Genomic DNA, 18,469 nt, shown 5'->3' with positions numbered 1-18,469 from the left:
TCTCCCTCGGCTAAACCCATGCTGACTCTGTCTCATTAACCCCTTCCTTTACTAATGCGTAGTGTAGGTTTTAGTGCCAACAGCGGCAGTAACTGCTCTGATGCTCATAGAATTCCTATGAGTATTGGAGCAGTTACCGCCACTTCCGGCGCTAAAACCCGCATTATACATTAGTAAAGGAAGGGGTAAATTTTTTATAATTATTTCCACCATTTTACCCTACACTGAAGTCAAGCTTACTGGTCTGTAGTTTCCCAGATCTCCCCTAGACCCTTTTTTAAAAATCAGTGTAACATTGGCCACCCTCCATTCTTCAGATACAACAGATGATTTCAGCAACAGGTTATAGATCACTAACAGCAGGTCAACAATTTTTGAGTTCTTTTAGTATCTTGGGATATATACCATCTGGTCCAAGTGATTTATCATTTTTTAACTTGTTGAGTTGGCTTAGTACATCTTCCAGATTCACCGAGATTTTTTTCTGTTCCTCCGCATTATCACCCTTGAAAACCATTTCTGGTTCAGGTAGATCTCTTACATCTTTTTCCGTGAAGACCGAAATATAGAATTCATTCAGTCTCCTGCTATGGCCTTATCTTCCCTGAATACCCCTTTTGCTCCTTGATCATCCAACGATCCCACAGATTCCCTCACAGGTTTTCTGCTTCTGATATAGCTAAAAAAAATTGTTATGAGTTTTTGCCTCTTTTGCAAGTTTCTCTTCATATTCTTTCTTAGCTGTCTTTATCAGTGCTTTGCATCTAACTTGCCAGTGTTTGTGTCTCTAATTTTCTTCATTTAGGTCCTTTTTCCATTCTTAAAAGCAGGGGTGTCCAAAAGGTTGGTTGCGATCGACCAGTAGATTGTAAAGGCAACGCGAGTCAATCGTGGAGCCCATCGCATTGCCTTTGCATTGTTCTCCCTGCTTTCCTGACATCAGGCCAGACACATAAAAGCACCAGGCCCACAGCCTACCCCCCCCCCCCCCGACTTCAATTCTGACATCGGAGAGGAAGTTTCGGGCCAGCCAATTGTTGCCTGGCTGGCCTGGAACTTCCTCTCCGATATCAGAATTGACGTCGGGGAGGAAGGGACATTGGGAAGAATAACCTGAATCACAGTTACCGGAAGCTAGGGTCCACCTTGGGGATTAGTGCCCAAGAAAAGGATCTGGGTATCGTTGTAGACAATACGATGAAACCTTCTACCTAATGTGCGGTGGCGGCCAAAAAAGCAAACAGGATGCTGGGAATTATTAAAAAAGAAGAACGTCATAATGCTCCTGTATCACTCCATGGTGCGACCTCATTTGGAGTACTGCGTTCAATTCTGATCTCCTTATCTCAAAAAAGATATAGTGGCGCTAGAAAAGGTTCAAAGAATAGCGACCAAGATGGTAAAGGGGATGCAACTCCTCTTGCATGAGGAAAGACTAAAACGGTTAAAACTCTTCAGTTTGGGAAAGAGACAGCTGAGGGGAGATATGATTGAAGTCTACAAAATCCTGAGTGGAGTAGAATGGGTACAAGTGGACTGATTTCTTGCTCCATCAAAAATTACAAAGATTAGGGGACACTCGATGAAGTTACACGGAAATACTTTTAGAACCAATAGGAGGAAATTTTTTTCACTCAGAGAATAGTTAAGCTCTGGAAAGCATTGCCAGAGGATGTGATAAAAGCAGATAGTGTAGCTGGTTTTAAGAAAGGTTTGGACAAGTTCTTGGAGGAAAAGTCCATAGTCTGTTATTGAGAAAGACATGGGGGAAACCACTGCTTGCCCTGTATTGGTAGCATGGAATATTGCTACACCTTGGGTTTTGGCCAGGTACTAGTGACCTGAATTGGCCACCGTTAGAACAGGCTACTGGGCTTGATGTATCATTGGTCTGACCTAGTAAGGCTAGTCTTATGTTCTTATGGCCTGGCGTCGGGAAAGCAGGGAGAAATTGGCGGCGGTGGCTTGGGGCAGGGAGAGAGAAAGATAGATAGACAGAAAGAAAGAAAGGGGGGAGCAGGGAGAGAGAAAGAAAGGGGGCAGGGAGAAAGAAAGAAAGGGGACAGAAAGAAAGAAAGAAAGGGGAGGGGCAGAGAGAAAAAAAAACAAAGAAAGAAAGGGTGCAGGAAGAAAGAAAAAAGGGGGCAGAAAGAAAGAAAGGGGAGGGGGCAGGGAGAAAGGAAGAAAAAGTTGGACTCATGGAGGGACAGAAAGAGATACTGGTTGGGGAATGGAATGTGGTCTGCAGGAGAGGAAGCATGCAGGAGGCAGAAAGAAAGAAATATTGAATTTACAGTCAGAAGAAGGAAATGCAAATAGAGACTTATGAAATCACCAGAGAGGAAAGGTAGGAAAAATGATCTTTTTTTTTAAATTTAGTAATCAAAATGTGTCCAAATTTATATCTGCTGTCTATATTTTGCTCTATGGCCCCCTTTTACTAAACCGCGGTCCGGTGTACCTCCACAGAACCACAACAGCCTGTGCTTTACCCCTTTGCGGATGAACCCGGGGAGAGATGACTCCCAATCCTGGAGACCTGATCCAATCTGCAGGCTGTCTAGAGAGCTTACTGCAGTTTAAGCTTACAAAGCACCCTCCAGAAGCAGACAAAATTTAAAATGTTTGCAATGTCCCGCCGAAGGATCACTCCCAATGTTGATCCGCAGCACTTGGGCAAACCCACGAAACAAATCAAATAAAGACTAGGAATTGAAAACAAATCACGAGCAGAAGAGACTGATTTCACCCATGCAACGAGGCTGCAGGAACAAACTGAGCATGACAGGAAGCTACCAGTCAAATAGCCTAGAGTGGAGGGAACAAGTTTTATTAGCCCTGCAGCTGAGGCTAAAGAGGATACAAGATCCCACAAGTTCAGCCTCCAGACACAAGAATGTGTCTGTTAGCCAGAAGTAGAGATCTGCCAGGAATTTATTTGAGGCTTTAGACATTAAAGCAGGTGGGCAGGAGTCAATGGGAGAGTATGTTTGAGCATATTTTTTAAATAGGAAAATAAGCTGTTCCTGCAGTGGTATAGAGTAATTGAAATCACCCATTATTATACTGTTGCCCAATTCTCCAGCTTTACTATCAACCACAATAATGCTTCTACATATCAGCTTCATGGAGTTTAGCTTTAATTACTGATGCAAAACCTGGGTGTAAAATATACCTGCAGAGTATATTAATACTGGTAGCTAGATTACTACCCCCTTTCCCAACCAGCATATACATTTTTAAAAAACTTCAAGCTATTTGACAGTGCTTATTTTAAACCCTTCTCTTGCAGTTACAGATAGGGGCATGTTCTGGATGTAAAGCCAACAGTTTTGCTCTTCAGTCCCCTAGGGAGGTTTATGAATCTACTAAGCAATGGGCAATTATGCAATAGAACTGCCCTTGCTGCTAAAGAAAGCAAATAGTGATTCTGCCAAGGATGAATCTCCCCCAAATTTACCAACCTTGTAGACTGAAGTTATCTGGGTCCTGCAGATTATCAAACAGTGGACAGTAATCCCCATAGAATTCAGAGTAGACGCCACCTTCATCTCCACGCACAGATCCCACAGAGGACATGGAACGCAGAGAACTTTGGGACTGGGCTAGCTTGGAACATGTGACCAGATTGCTCATTTCCACTTCGGGTTTCTCCAGGCCCTCCTCTTCCTGGAGGGGCCCCTCACTGGCCTCAGGTTTCTCAAGAGCCTCAAGGTCTGGCCGCAGCGCGTCCTTTTTGGACTCCTTCATATCTGTAAAGAGTAAATAAGATATTGATATCTGGCTGTACTCTTAGAACACAGAGGCAAGAAAGAACTTCATAAATAACCAGTAAAATACATTGGGCCCCACACCAACATGTACAGTAAACAATGTACCTAGAAAGGGCAATTCTATAACTGCATCTTTCTGGATTTGTTGTCACTTTTGCACAGACGCACAGAAAATAATGGCAGGAAATCGGTATTATCTAATGGATTTGGATTTTACATTTTATTATTCACATTTCCAAATCTGTGCTCAAGGTGAATTACCATTAGGTCTACAAATTATTTCTCTGCCCAAGTGTCCCCAGAAGAAATGGAGAGTGAAATGATTTGCCCAAGGTTATTACAATTTGTGTGGACCATGACAAAGTATTGTGGGAAGAACACTGTGTTGTCCGGTATTGTCTATGATATCCACACTGTACTGTTCTACTGTCCACCTAGGGAGTAATTTTATAATGTTGGTCTGAACACAGAAAACACCTTTTATAAAAGTAAATGGCGATATGTGCACAGCAACACAATTAAATATACATATACACATGCTGGGTATAGGTATTCCTAGAGGTCAGTGGCGTACCAAGGGGGGGGGAGGTCCGCCCCGGGTGCACTCCCCTAGGGGGTGCACAGCCGACCACCCTCCCTATTCTGCCACTGCTGCTTTCCTTAACCAGCAGCAGCGGCAGTAAACAGGGGTGTCCGTAGGTGCTCACTCTGGCGTTGTTCGGCTTCTGGCTGGCTCCCCTGCTCAAAGTCGCGGGCGTCAGCTCCTCGTGCGATCCGCGGCTCCATCGGAAGCGTTCCCTCTGACATCACAATGTCAGAGAGAAGGCTTCCGATGCAGCTGCGGATCGCGTGAGGTGTAGACGCCCGCGACTTTGAGCAGGGGAACCGGCCAGAAATGCTGGGCAGGGAAGAGAACTATTGTTGCTGCACAGGGAAGTGTGTGTGTGGGGGGGGGGGGGGGCGTAGAAATGTTGCTGTTGAACAGGGAAGGGGGGGAAAAGTTGCACAGGCAAGGGGGATTGAAATGCTGCACAGGCAAGGGGGGAGACATGCTGCTTTTGAACAGACAAGGGGGGAAGAAATGCTGCACAGGCAAGGGAAGGGGGGAGAAATGCTGCTGCTGCACAGGGAAGGGGGGAGAGAAATGCTGCTACTGCAGCACCCAATTGGGGAGAGAGAGGGAAGGAAGACAAGGGAGAGGAACCAGAGATGCCAAATCCATGGGAGGGAGGGAAAGGAAAAAAGGAAAGAAGATATCAGACCATGGAGGGGGAGGAAGAGATGCCATGGCATGGGGGGAGGGAAGGGAAAGAGATAGAGATAGCAGACCATGGTGTGGAGTGGGAGGGAAGAAAGGAAAGGAGAAGAGAAAGAGAGAGATGCCAAAGCATAGGGGAGGGGATGGAGACAGAAAAATGGAGAGGGGGTGAAGCTGAAATGAATCATGTGCAAAGAAGAGAAGGGACACAGGATATACAGTTTATTGAAGGGACATAGAAAGAGGGAAGATACCATATGGAAGAGAGAGAAGGTGGACAGTAGATGGAAGGGGCAAAGAGTGTGTGGGCAGAAGCTGGGTGGAAGGGGCAAAGAGAGGGCAGATGTTGCATGGAAGGGAGAGAGGACAAACACTGTATAGAAAGAGAGCAAAGAGAAGATGATTAAAGCAGAAATGACAAAAGGTAGAAAGATTTTTTTGTTGCTTTACTTAGAATCAAGTAGCATTGTAACTGTATTGATAAAAGTTTATAAATAGGAAATGGAAATAAGGCAATTTTTTGGACTAAACCCCTTTCCTCAGGTCAGGACAGGATACCATAACAGCAGTATACTGTACTTTTCTGAAGAAAGATTTAGCTTCTGAAAGCTAATTGAAAAATGGATTAGTCCAATAAAATGGTATTTTCTTTTTTTTTTTTTTTAATTCTTTATTCATTTTCATATTTTACATGAAGTGTACAAAATATTGAATTACAACTAGTGAATACACAATTTCACTTTTATATCTATTACATAATATTCTAAACATATTTTTATCCCCTCCCCCATCCCCCACCCTTCAAGTACTTTCCAATCACCTTATACATATTGTATACCATATTATAACATGTTATGTAAAATTATTTTCACTACCCTCCCTCCATGTGTGCCATAAAGAAGACAACTAAAAGAAGAAAAGAAGAAGAAAAATCCTACTATTCATTCATTACAATATTTTGTCAATGGCCCCCATATTTTTATAAATTTAGGATATGTCCATCTTTGTATTGCTATTGCTCTTTCCATTTTGAATATATGACAAATTGTATTCCACCAAAATGTATAATTAAGGTTACTATGATTCTTCCAGTTATTGGTTATATGCTGAATGGCAACCCCTGTAATGACTAATAAAAGCTTGTTATTTTCTGGTGAAATTTGACTTTTTTTTCTCATCATCATTCCAAATAATACTGTATCATATGATATTGCTACATGATTTTCCATCAATTTATTAATTTGTGGCCAAATTGCATTCCAAAAACTTTTAATATAGGGACAATGATACAGTAAATGATCCAATGTCCCAGGTTCCAGATTACAGTGCCAGCATTTATTGGACTTAGAACTATCTAATTTTTGCAAACGTGTAGGGGTCCAAAAAGCTCTATGTAATAAAAAGAACCAAGTTTGTCTCATAGATGCTGACACTGTACATCTCATTCTCCAAGACCAAATTAGTGGCTATTGAGATGCAGTAATTTGATGCTTAATCTCAATGCTCCAAATGTCTCTGAGACCATTTTTTGGTTTTTTATTCAAATATCCAGATATTAATTTATACCACAATGCGGCTTGATGCCCTAGGAAGTCTGCTTGGAAACATAAGATCTCTAAACTATATTGATTATTCAATGTTTTCCACTCAGGGAACCCAACCTGAATGGCCTGCTTCAATTGCAACCATTTAAAACTTTGTGTTTTACTAAGACCAAATCTATGTTGCAATTGTGAAAATTCCAGCAGTTTACCTTATGAAATAACATCATTTAGAGACCGAATGCCTGCAATAATCCAGTTCTTCCAAAGGATTTGAGCTCCGCCAATTTTGATCTTGGAGTTTATCCATAAAGACTGATTAGTTGACTTGTTTATTGGGATAGGTGTTAATTTACTAATAAACCTCAACGTTTTCCAAGTATTCATTAGTATCTTATTTTCTCTGTATCTTCTAGGCATGTTGATACTTGGAAGATGAACTAAATTTAGGGGAAACATAAGGCGCCATTCCAAATACAACCAATCCGGTGCATTATCTATAAGTTCTGGGAGGATCCAATACATACCCTGACGTAAAATATAGGCTTGATGGTACCTATAAAAATTTGGAAAATTTACCCCTCCCTCATTAATTGATTTTTGCAAAGTTACTAAAGCTATTCTAGGTATTTTACCAAGCCAAAGAAATTTCGTTAAAATACTATTAAGCTTTTTATAAAAGGACCCCTGAAAATAAATAGGTATCATACTCATTTGGTAACAAACTACAGGCAACATCATCATTTTAATGGTTTGAACTCTCCCCCACCAGGAAATATGTAAAGGGTTCCATTGCTCACACAACTCCGTAACTCTTTTTAATACAAATTTTTCATTTTCTTTTACAGTATCTTCAATTGTATTTTTAACTTGAATACCAAGATATTTAAATCCTTCTTCCTTCCATATGAATGGAAAATCATCAAATAGTCCTTTTACACAATGAACATTTAAAGGTATAATTTCCAACTTACTCCAGTTAATTTTATAACCTGAAAATTTACCAAACATATCAATTAATTCTAATAGACATGATAATGTAGACTCTGGATTTCTCAAATAAAGTAAAATATCATCCGCATATGCCGAAATTTTATATTCCATATCAGAATATGGAATACCCTGTATCCCCCCTGCTTGCTGTATTGCTAACAATAAGGGTTCTAATACAACATCAAATAACAAAGGAGATAAAGGACAACCTTGTCTAACTCCCCTTTACAATTTAAAACCTTCAGATAACCTATTATTAATATTTAATCTTGCAATCGGGAAGCTATACAATGTTTTTACCATTTGTATAAATCCAGAACCTATACCAAACCATTCTAAAGCTTGATACATAAAATTCCATTCTACCCTATCAAACGCTTTTTCTGCATCCAATGAAACTGTAAAAGCCGGTTCATCCATTTTTTTGATAAATTTAACATATGAAACAATAATCTAGAGTTATTAGAGGAATGCCTTTTAGCAACAAAACCAGTCTGATGCGTTTCTATAATATGTGGGAGAGCTTTGGCTAATCTCAAAGCCAAAATTTTCGCCAAAAGTTTATTATCCACATTTATTAAAGATATAGGCCTGTAGTTCGAAACCAAAATGGGATCTTTATTTGGCTTAGGCAAAACAATTACTACTGATTCAGCCATAGTACCTTTAATATCACCTTTCATAAGTTGTGTCCGATATAAATTTAGTAAATATGGGGAAATTACATTTTGAAATGTTTTATAAAATTCTACTGTATAACCATCACCACCTGGAGCGGATCCAACTCTAAGAGATCTCAATGCTGTTTCTAATTCTTTTAATGATATAGGTTCATCTAAACTTCGTTTTATATGATCAGGAAACTTAGGTCCATTAATTAAATCTAAAAAATTTTTACCATCTTTTTGCCTCTCCAAATAAGGCTCGGAAGAATACAGGTCCTTATAAAATTTTAGAAATTGTTTTAAAATTATATCCGTTTGATTTGTTATTATGCCATTATCATCTTTTATCCCATTAATATTAGTTCTTCTTTTTTTTGCTTTAAGATAATTCGCTAATAATCTTCCCGCCTTATTAGAATTTCCATAATACATTGTCTGCTTGGAAAACAAATCTCTTCTTATCATTTTTGAAGCTAATTCATTATATTTACCTTTTGCTTTCAAAAGAGCTTGCAATACCTCATGTTCCCATTTACTTACCAATTTAGTTTCTAATATTTTAATTTCTTTTTCTAACTTTATATACTGCATTTTAATCTGTTTCCTAACGAAAGGCAAATAAGATATAATATTACCTCTCATGGTTGCTTTAAATGCGTCCCATACATTTTCAATAGATGTATCCTCCACTAAATTTATTTGGAAGAAATCATTAATTTGTGTTTTAAAATTTTCCAAAAATTTGTCATCCACAAGCAATGCATTATCAAATCTCCAAAGAGGTATTCTATTCTCTAATTGATCTAGTTGTAATTCTATCCATACTCCTGCATGATCCGAAATAATAATAGGATCTATGGAAGCCTTAATCACTTGTTGCACCTTATGTGATGAAATAAAAATATAATCTATTCTTGAAAATGATTTATGAACCTGTGAACAAAATGAAAATTCCTGATCATTAAAATGAAGAATACGCCATATATCCTTCAAATCACATGATTGAGCCAAATTATCTAAACCTAAAGATTTTATACTTTTACCTGGTTTTTTATCCAATAATGGATCCATTACAGCATTAAAATCTCCAGCCACCACTAAATTAGAAGCAGCCAGTGGTAACAACATACTCTGCAACTTTTTAAAAAATTCTGATTGATTCGAATTAGGGGCATATATATTGAACAACGTCAGGGTATTATTTCCCATACTCATATCAATATGTAACCATCTTCCATGTGGATCTGAATTTACTACCTTAAAATTGGCCATACACTTTTTATTTATAAGAAATGCTACCCCTGCTTTTTTACCTACTGCTGGAGCAAAAAAACATTCCTTCACCCACCCACCCATTAGTTTCTGTGATTCCTTTATATTCAGATGAGTCTCCTGCAAACAATAAACATCCGCATTTTGCTTTTTTAAAAATGCTAATACCTTTTTCCTTTTGATTACATAATTCAGGCCATTAACATTAATAGAAAATATCTTAAAAGACATAATATATTTTAAACTTTTCATCATAATCTTCTTCATTCCTTCTTTCATATTTAAGATCTAAAGAACTTCTCTCAATGACACACATTTTTATCCCTAAAATACCCAATCCCTTATTAATCTTTTCCTTAATCATTCTAGTAATACCTTTAAAGCCCATCTTTTTCCCCTCCTCCCCCCAATATAATGACTGCTTAAGGACACACATTGGAACAGCAATCCCAACTTCCCCCTCCCCCCTAGGCAACCAATATTTATTAATAACCCCTTTATCATTTCTTAAGACAAACTCACTAACCCTCCACAATGTATCTTAGTATATCTCTCTTCTAATCATAAAATCTTGTTTTTTTTTATCATTTTAAAATAATTAGTTTCTCTATCTGCTATTTAACCTTTGATCACATAACCATATTTAACTCCTAACATTCCATTAATGTATCTTTATCTTCTCACCAATCTTTAAATTCATTTCCCCCATATTTTACTTCATAAAACAAAATTCTATCATAAACATATATTTAATAAAGTATTATCATTTTTCCTATATCTCATACACTCTAATCCAACAACCCCTATCCTTCTTTTAATACCTAAAAACAGATATCCATATCTTATATACTTCTTTAAAAATTGTTTACAATTTTATAATTTTTATCTTCTATTTATATAGAAACATTTTATTTCATTTTGAAAAATAATTTTTTCGTTTTATAAATAAATTTTTTTTTTCAATTAAAATCCAATCCTTTTTAAAACTATAAAATTACAAAATCAATACTTTACATTTAATCTTTTAGTCATCTCCTTCAATTACCAATAAATTCATATTATGTATCTTTCTTGTATATTATTCATTTTCCTTTCCTTTACTTGCATCTAAATGTCATATATCTTTTCTGTCTATAATTAGTCCATTCTACAGTCTTCTTTTTGTTGTCCTTTCATTTATTACTTTTCATTTACTGACTTATTAAATTAACTGAACTTTCATATTTATTTCTTATCTATATCCATCTTCCCTTAAGTCTCTTGACTGCCAATTGTCATTTTATTTAATATCCTTTTAGTCTATCCATTCTGCTTTCTTCTTTTTCCCATTTGTATTATTATCTTGTCCATTCTTCACTTTTCTCCTTTTGTTAATTATTTAAGTTCTTTATTCCTTTCTGTTCACTCTTTACTCCAGCCAGCCATCCCTCAATCTGCTAAAGTTCAGTCTCATGAGTTTCCCGTCCATCCTTCTTGCTTTTACTTCTTTATATTCTTTTATTTTCTTTTTCCCTTGTCCATTTTATTTCCTGTTCTTTATTTCATATTCTTCTTTCTTCAACACTCCAAAGTCTCATAGTTTTTTACATTAAATTTTTTGTTCAATATCCATCAAACCAGTCTTAATATTTTCTTTTCATTTCAACATCCATTGTGCTAAAATGACATAGGTTCTGATTTTGAGAGAAAGGTCTTTAGCTTTTCCGGATCTTCAAAATACAAAGATTTATCCCCACAAGATACCCTCATTTTTGCTGGGTAATACAACCCATATTTATATCCTTTTTCCTTTAATTGAGGTCTCAGTTCAAGGAATTTCTTCCTATTGTTTGCTGTATTTTTAGCAAAATCAGGCAAAAACCATATTTTGGATCCTTTATAATTTAAATTTTTATCTTTCTTGGCAGCATTTAAAATTTCTATTGCTTGTTGGTATCTTAACATCTTGAATATTAATGGTCTTGGCCTCCCTTGATTTTCCATATTTTTTATTGGAATCCTGTGCGCCCTTTCTATTTCCAAAGGCTGTTTGAAATCCAACTGCAGTATTTTAGGAATTAGATTTTCTAAAAACTGTATGGCATTTTTCCCTTCCAAATTTTCCTACATTCCAAAAAGTTTTATATTCTTTCTTCTTCCTCGGTTTTCATAATCTTCCAGCTGATTTTTCAATTGAATAAGTTCCAAACTGTCATTTTTACATCTTTTTCCTTCACATTCTAAACCCTCCATTTTAGCTTCTAACTCTGTTGTTCTTTTATTAGTTATTTCCATTTGTCTGTGGATATTCAGTATTTCTTCCTTCATTTCAGCCATATTACTCACATTCTCTTTCAGCATTTGTTTAATTTGCCTCAGTTCCTCCATAACTTCGGCTTTGCTTAACTCCTCCGACTCTTCAGCAGGAAGCGGAACCTTACTCGGGGTAATTTGATCCTGCTTCTGCCTTTTCGCCGACCCACCAGTTTCGTTTTTATTTTGTCGGGTGCTTGCCATGCTCCCGCTCTTCTTTTCGATATTTTTCGCCGAAATCGGCTTGAAGGGGAAAACTTTTTTTTTTAAAACCGTTGCCTAGTTAAGAGGAGCGCTGCGATCACACGTCCATTTTGTGTGTGCGCTAAGCCACGCCCCCCCGGTATTTTCTTATTTCTCATTATTTGTTTTATTTTTATTTGTTAATTTGTAAAGTGGTGATTGTTATGTATCAGTTTTTTCAAATTTACATCTACTGTATTTATATTTTGCACAGTATTAGGGGACATGTGTCACTGTTTTTGTGGTGTTGTGGTGTTGCATTGTATGCAGAGTCTGGTTTCTTGGCGGTTCAGTTTAACTTTTGTCTACATATTTCTATTTTTAGTTTGTGATTATTCCATATTGGGCGAGGGTGTATCTCTTTCTGTGTGTATGAAAAGGACATAGTTGGCACTGACTGCAGGATCAACTGACTGTGCGGGATCTGGCTTGTTTAGTTTTACAATGTATGTGTTGGTGTTCTAGTGCTCACTGCAGTGTTTAAGATGCTGCCTTTGCCTAGGTACACTTTTGTTGTGCAATATGTGGATTGTTTATATAGATGGGGGAGGTCAAAAAATGATGGGCCCTGGGTGTCACTTATGCTAGGTACGCCACTGCTAGAGGTATAGCATGAGTGGAGCTGATGCAGAATTGCGAGGTACACACAGATTTTATCCAATACTCAAGTACATGTATAGAGTACATGAATACTATGACAAGGACCTGCAAAGTCACTTGTCATGGAGCCAGAGTTGGTACAAATTGTACAACATTTATTACCACACTCACCCCGGGGAAAGCAGAATGCAGGGTTTTTCTTTAAAGCATGAGAGCTACAATTCCCAGAAATCAATGGAGAAAAAGGTTACCAAGGGCAGGTTTGGGGAAAGCTCAGCTGCTGGTAGAAACTCCTAATGTGCTCTAAATTAGGAGCTTCCAAGCTGACTGAGGGAGAGACATTTAAAAGAAGGCTCTTGGTCTTTGAGAGGGAGGCTATAAACATCAATTCCAGGGGGTTTCAATTTAAATGACTGAGATGATAATAATCAAGCATAAATGAAATCATATATGAAATCATAAATGAAATCATAAATTGAATATATATACTTATATATTCAATAAGATCTATTATTGTGTGAAGCGCTCAGACCCGCAACCTTGTGGAATAGTATACAACTAATTTACAAAAGAGAATCCATGATAAACATAGTTCTTAATATATCTTTATTCAATACATCTTTAAAATCATAGTATTAGACAAATAAACATGCATACATATAGGCCCTGATTCTACAAAGTGCGTCCCGATTTTAGGCAGCTGTAGGCGTCCTACAGCTGTCTAATCAGCCAATTGGGATGCACGTTTTTTTAAAAAAATGCTCCCCAGGCAGGCTGCCTATATTGAAGGCGCCTCCGGGAGCCTAGGGAGGCCCGAAAGACGCCTTAGGCGAACCTAGGCGGCCCTACGCGTCTCCCTAGTAGAGGAAGAGACGCTTACAATGTAGGCCAGCAAAATGCCAAACCCTCCTGCCGGAAGATGCCCCCTCCCCCCCCGACATTACCGATCACTGGCAGGAGGGTGCCCAATCCCTCCTGCCGGAAGACGCCCCCCCTCCGCACCCCCCCCGCGCTAACAGCCCCCAAACCTTCCCCCCACCAAACTAACCTTTAATTATTGGCCAGACGGGTCATGCTCGTCCAGCCGGCAGGTCTGCCTCGTTAAAATGAGGCGGGCCCGCCCCTTCCCAGCCCATCCCGCAAAGTCTAAGGCCTGATTGGCCCAGGATCTAGAAGCCTGGACCAATCAGGCCTTAGGCATAGCGGGTCCGCCCATCCCCACTAAGCCTAAGGCCTGATTGGCCCAGGCGCCTAGAGCCTGGGCCAATCAGGCCTTACTCTTCGCGGGATGGGCCGGGAAGGGGCGGGCCCGTCTCATTTCGACGAGGCGGGCCTGCCGGCTGGACAGGCAACACCCGTCTGGCCAACAATTAAAGGTTAGTTTGGTGGGGGGTTGGTTTGGGGGCTGTTAGCGTGGGGGGGTGCGGAGGGGGGCGTCTTCCGGCAGGAGGGATTGGGCACTCTCCTGCCGGTGATCGGTAGTGTCGGGGGGGGGGGGGCACCTTCCGGTAGGAGGGTTTGGACACCCTCCTGCCGGCAATCGGACAGGCAGCCGCGGCCACTATACTTATAGCGGCAGAGAGATCCCTTGCCGTGATAAGTATAGCGACCGCGTCTACTCTAATCCGATTTTGTAACCGGCGTCTGTAACATGGACATACATTGTCTTTATAAAATAGACATGCTTTAATAATTTTTAGGTGTCCTAGACTAAAATTAACCTCAATAGATCAACTGCTCCATTTCTTTTCATCCACTAAGAGTAGAGGTATGGCCTAAGGGCTGAGAACCAACAAAACTGAATGGATAAATTAAATATAAACGAGATTAAAGTTTTATTCAAACAAGAAATATTGTCATTTTTCATTCATAAGCTGCATCAAGCGTTAATGATAAACATACATAAAAATGAAACAGATAAATAAATATAATAAACAAAAAATATATACAATCATAAACATATGAAACACCATCTCTATCAAAAATACAGTTCACCTAATTATAACATACATAATAAATAATATGAGGCTCCTTTTACTAAAGCCCTTATTGCACGGTTAGTGCATAATAAGCTACCACACAAACACATTTAAGCATTTTGTGTCATTTTATTTGTTTTGCCTGTTTGCTAAAGTTTATGTATATTTATCATCTGAAAGAATACAGCTACAAAGGTCATACATTTAAATGAGGCATGGACATTGTTTAAAAATACTATATTGGAATACCAGACCAGATGTATTCCATGTATTAAAAAAAAAAAAAAAAAAAAAGGAAGTAAGGTTAAATAACAGCCTGCATTAGGTTAAAAGGTGAGATGAAGGAAAATATTACTACTACTACTACTATTATTAATTATTTCTATAGTGCTACCAGACGCACGCAGCACTGCACAGAGTCACAAAGAATAAGAAAATAGTCCCTGCTCAAAAAAGCTTACAATCTAAACAGGCAAGACAGACAAACAGGATGCCATGGATACATTTAAGGGGAACAGTTAATCAGCGGGCTGGGTTGGAGGGCAGAGAAGGGTTAAGGATTGAAAGCTATATCAAAAAGGTGGGTTTTCAGTTTGCTTTTAAACAAGGGAAGGTGAGAGGCTTGACGGACAAACTTGGGTAATTTATTCCAGGCATAGGGGCAGCTAGATGAAATGAACGAAGTCTGGAATTGGCAGTGGAGGAGAAGGGTAATGCAAAGAGTGACTTAACTGAGGAAGAGTTCTCTGGGAGGTGTATAAGAAGAGAGAAGCGAGGAGAGATATTGAGGGGGCAGCAGAATGAACACACTTGTAGGTCAGAAATAAGATCTTGAACTGTATGCGATGGCAGATAGGGAGCCTGTGAAGTGACTTAAGGAGAGGGGTGACATGAGCGTAGCGAGGTTGGTAGAAGATGAGTCCTGCAGCAGAGTTTTGCACATATTGCTACACTGCGGGATACCAGTTAGGAGTAGATTGCAGTAATCTAAGCATGAGGTTACGAGAGCTTGGCAAGGGTCCGAGTAGTGTGCTCAGAGAGGAAGGGGCGAATTTTGGAGATACTGAAGAGAAAATGGGAAAAAAGATCTTAATGAAAAAAATAGGAAGCACCATTTGCACTTGCAAGTTAGACACAAGGCACTGATAACAAAAAGGCTACAAGAGAATTTGAGAGAAAAAAAAGCTTGCTTTAGAGGCAAAAACTCATAGCACAAACTTTTACAGGCACATTAGAAGCAGAAAGTCTGTGAAGATCATCCGAGATGTAAAAGAAGCACTCAAAAAGGACAAGACTATAGTAAAGAGACTAGGGGCTCCTTTTACAAAGGTGTGCCAGCAGTTTTAGCGCACGCTACACGCTAATGCCTCCATAGAGCTAATCTTTAGCGCGCGCTAAAAACGCTAGCGTACCTTAGTAAAAGGAGCCCTAAATTAATTATTTGCTTTAGTCTTTATTGAAGAAGATCTAAGCTTCCTGTGCCAGAAAAAGTATGTAAGGGTGATGATACAAAAGAATTGAAAGACATCTCAGTGAACCTGGAAGATGTAATAAGCCAAGCTGACAAATTAAATAGCAGCAAATCTCCTGGAGTGGACTGCTATATGCCTAAGGGTCCTGAAAGAACTCAAAATGAAATTGCAGGTTTCCTATAGGTAATCTGTAATCTGTCATTAAAATTGTTCACAATATCTAAATATTGGAAGGTAGCCAACATAACACTAATTTTAAGAAATAATAATAATAATAATAGCTTTATGCTTCTATACCGCCACAATCTTGCGACTTCTAGGCGGTTTACAGTCAAGAGAGCTGGACATTCAGCGAGTTACAATATGCAGATAGTCATAGGAAATACAGAGTACAGAAACTTTAAGAAAGCGAAAAATAAAATAAACAGTTTGTTAAGAAAATTCCCGAGAGGACCTGTTTGAGAGATGTCGCGAATTGCAAAGAATACAGTGAATTTTACAAAAATGCAGCGAATGTTACAAAAATACAGCAAATTACAAAAAATACAGCGAATATTACAAAAAAAATACTGCGAATATTACAATATACAGTTTGTTAAGAATTTTCAGAGGGGGACTTTTTAGATGAAAGGTCCGGAAATTACAAAATATAGTTTGATTAGGATTCCAGAAGTGATACAGGTAATATAACGAAACAAAACAAAACAAAAACATACGGAGATAAGGTGATAACTTTTTTATTGGACTAATTTGATGCATGTTTTGATTAGCTTTCAAAGGTAACCCTTCTTCAGATCATATGATCTTGAAATGGAAATGATGAGTGAGGTAATCAAATCTGCAGTTGACACAAAATTATTCCAAAGTTGGGAAATCGCATGCAGACTGCGTGAAATTGAAGGAGGAGCTTGGGAGATTGGAAGACTTGGCATCCAAATGGCAAATGAAATTTAATAATAATAATTTTATTCTTATATACCGCCATGCCCATCGAGTTCTAGGCGGTTCACAATAATTACATTAGGATCCGCATTGACATGCCGATTTACAAACAGTGTTTTGGGTTTACAGGCAATGTATTGGGTATACAAACAATGTATTGGATTTAAATTTAAGTGCAAAGTGACACACACTGAGAAAAAGAACCCCAGTTAAAACTACATAATGTTAAGTTTCATATTAGGAAAGGCACCAGAATCATGCCTATGTAGGCGCTTTAGGTCGCTGAACGCTACAGTAAGTGTGGCCAACACCGGAAGTGGTATTAGGTGGCCTAAAGTGACTATGTAGGTGTGATTCATGCAAAGATAGGTGCCGGAAATGTAGGCTTGGAAAATCCTGGCCTACATTTCCGCCAACTATCTTTCCTGTAGGCATGACTCGGAAACCAGTGCTGATACATGATTGACACACGATTGACGCTAAGTGAAGCTGCCGCTTTTAAGGCCCTAAGTGAAGATTTTCAGCAGCGCTATAGTTCCAGTAAGTGGCACTTAAACCAGTAGGAGTTGATCCTATCAGAAAAGTACCACTGAACATTGGGTCCCAAGATTATAAGTCTTCCATGGATAGGAGAATATCTGCTGTACCTGAATGTAACTCACCTTGAGCTGCTACTAATAAAGGCCATTGCAACAGAGTGCACTTTAAAATTTTGTCAATAATATATCAGATAGTGTACCATGCATCTTCTACTGTTCTGCAGGGTTTGTTTGTTTTTTAATTTATCGACCCAGAATTTGAGATCGGAAAACAGTATGAAATTATGTTTGGGTGGTAGAATGACAATTTCTCATTCCAGGATTGCCGAGGCTATGTAGTTGGTGGGGGGGGGGGAGAGGGGGGAGGAGGGTGCAAAGCTTCGGAATGCTTCGCCAGGAGTTCTGCAATTGTGCACGGTTAGATTAGGTTTTAAGAAAACGTTGAAAATGCAATTGTTCATAAATACCTTGCTGATGTTTTATTAGATTGATGAGTTGATTCTTACAGCAAAGTTTTTTGTAACCATTTAATTTGAATGCACTGTCCATTATTTATGACTGTGGCTATGTAACCGTATAGGTAAAATACGGTATATAAATTTTTAAGTAAATAAATAAAATCTCATTCTCATTTCTTACCTGCATCACTGTTTTCTAGGGACTGATCTTCCTCTGAGACCTTGAGGAAAACCTCTTCTAGAGTGGTGTCCATTAGCCCAAAGCTGGTCAATTCCAACTCCTGAAGGCTCTCCTCCAGATGCTGTATTCGGGAAAAATGGAAGAAGACACAGAAAGAGGAGGAAGCTTATGTCAAAGAAACAGTACCACGTATTACAGAGGACTGCATTTCCCTTTTCCCCTCACCATCTAATCTCTATTTAAGGCTGTTTCCAAATGCTC

General features: G+C 38.7%; 1 protein-coding gene across 6 annotated transcripts in view; it reads right to left on the bottom strand.

Annotated features, from left to right (window-relative positions):
• The window catches only part of ABCA2 (ATP binding cassette subfamily A member 2), a 602,913-nt gene that overhangs the window by 157,617 nt on the left and 426,827 nt on the right, over window positions 1-18,469 (bottom strand). For all 6 annotated transcript variants that reach the window (XM_033959797.1, XM_033959792.1, XM_033959793.1 and 3 more), the window contains 2 exons: window positions 18,209-18,329; window positions 3,465-3,752 (listed from right to left, as the gene is read on the bottom strand). In XM_033959797.1, coding sequence (XP_033815688.1) covers window positions 3,465-3,752; window positions 18,209-18,329 — 409 coding nt within the window. The remainder of the gene's footprint in view (window positions 1-3,464; window positions 3,753-18,208; window positions 18,330-18,469) is intronic.

This window comes from Geotrypetes seraphini, chromosome 10 (genome assembly GCF_902459505.1).
Source record: "Geotrypetes seraphini chromosome 10, aGeoSer1.1, whole genome shotgun sequence".
Lineage (NCBI taxonomy): Eukaryota > Metazoa > Chordata > Amphibia > Gymnophiona > Dermophiidae > Geotrypetes > Geotrypetes seraphini.
The sequence above is the reverse complement of the archived record's forward strand: the minus strand, read 5'-3'. Positions and strand labels throughout refer to the sequence as shown.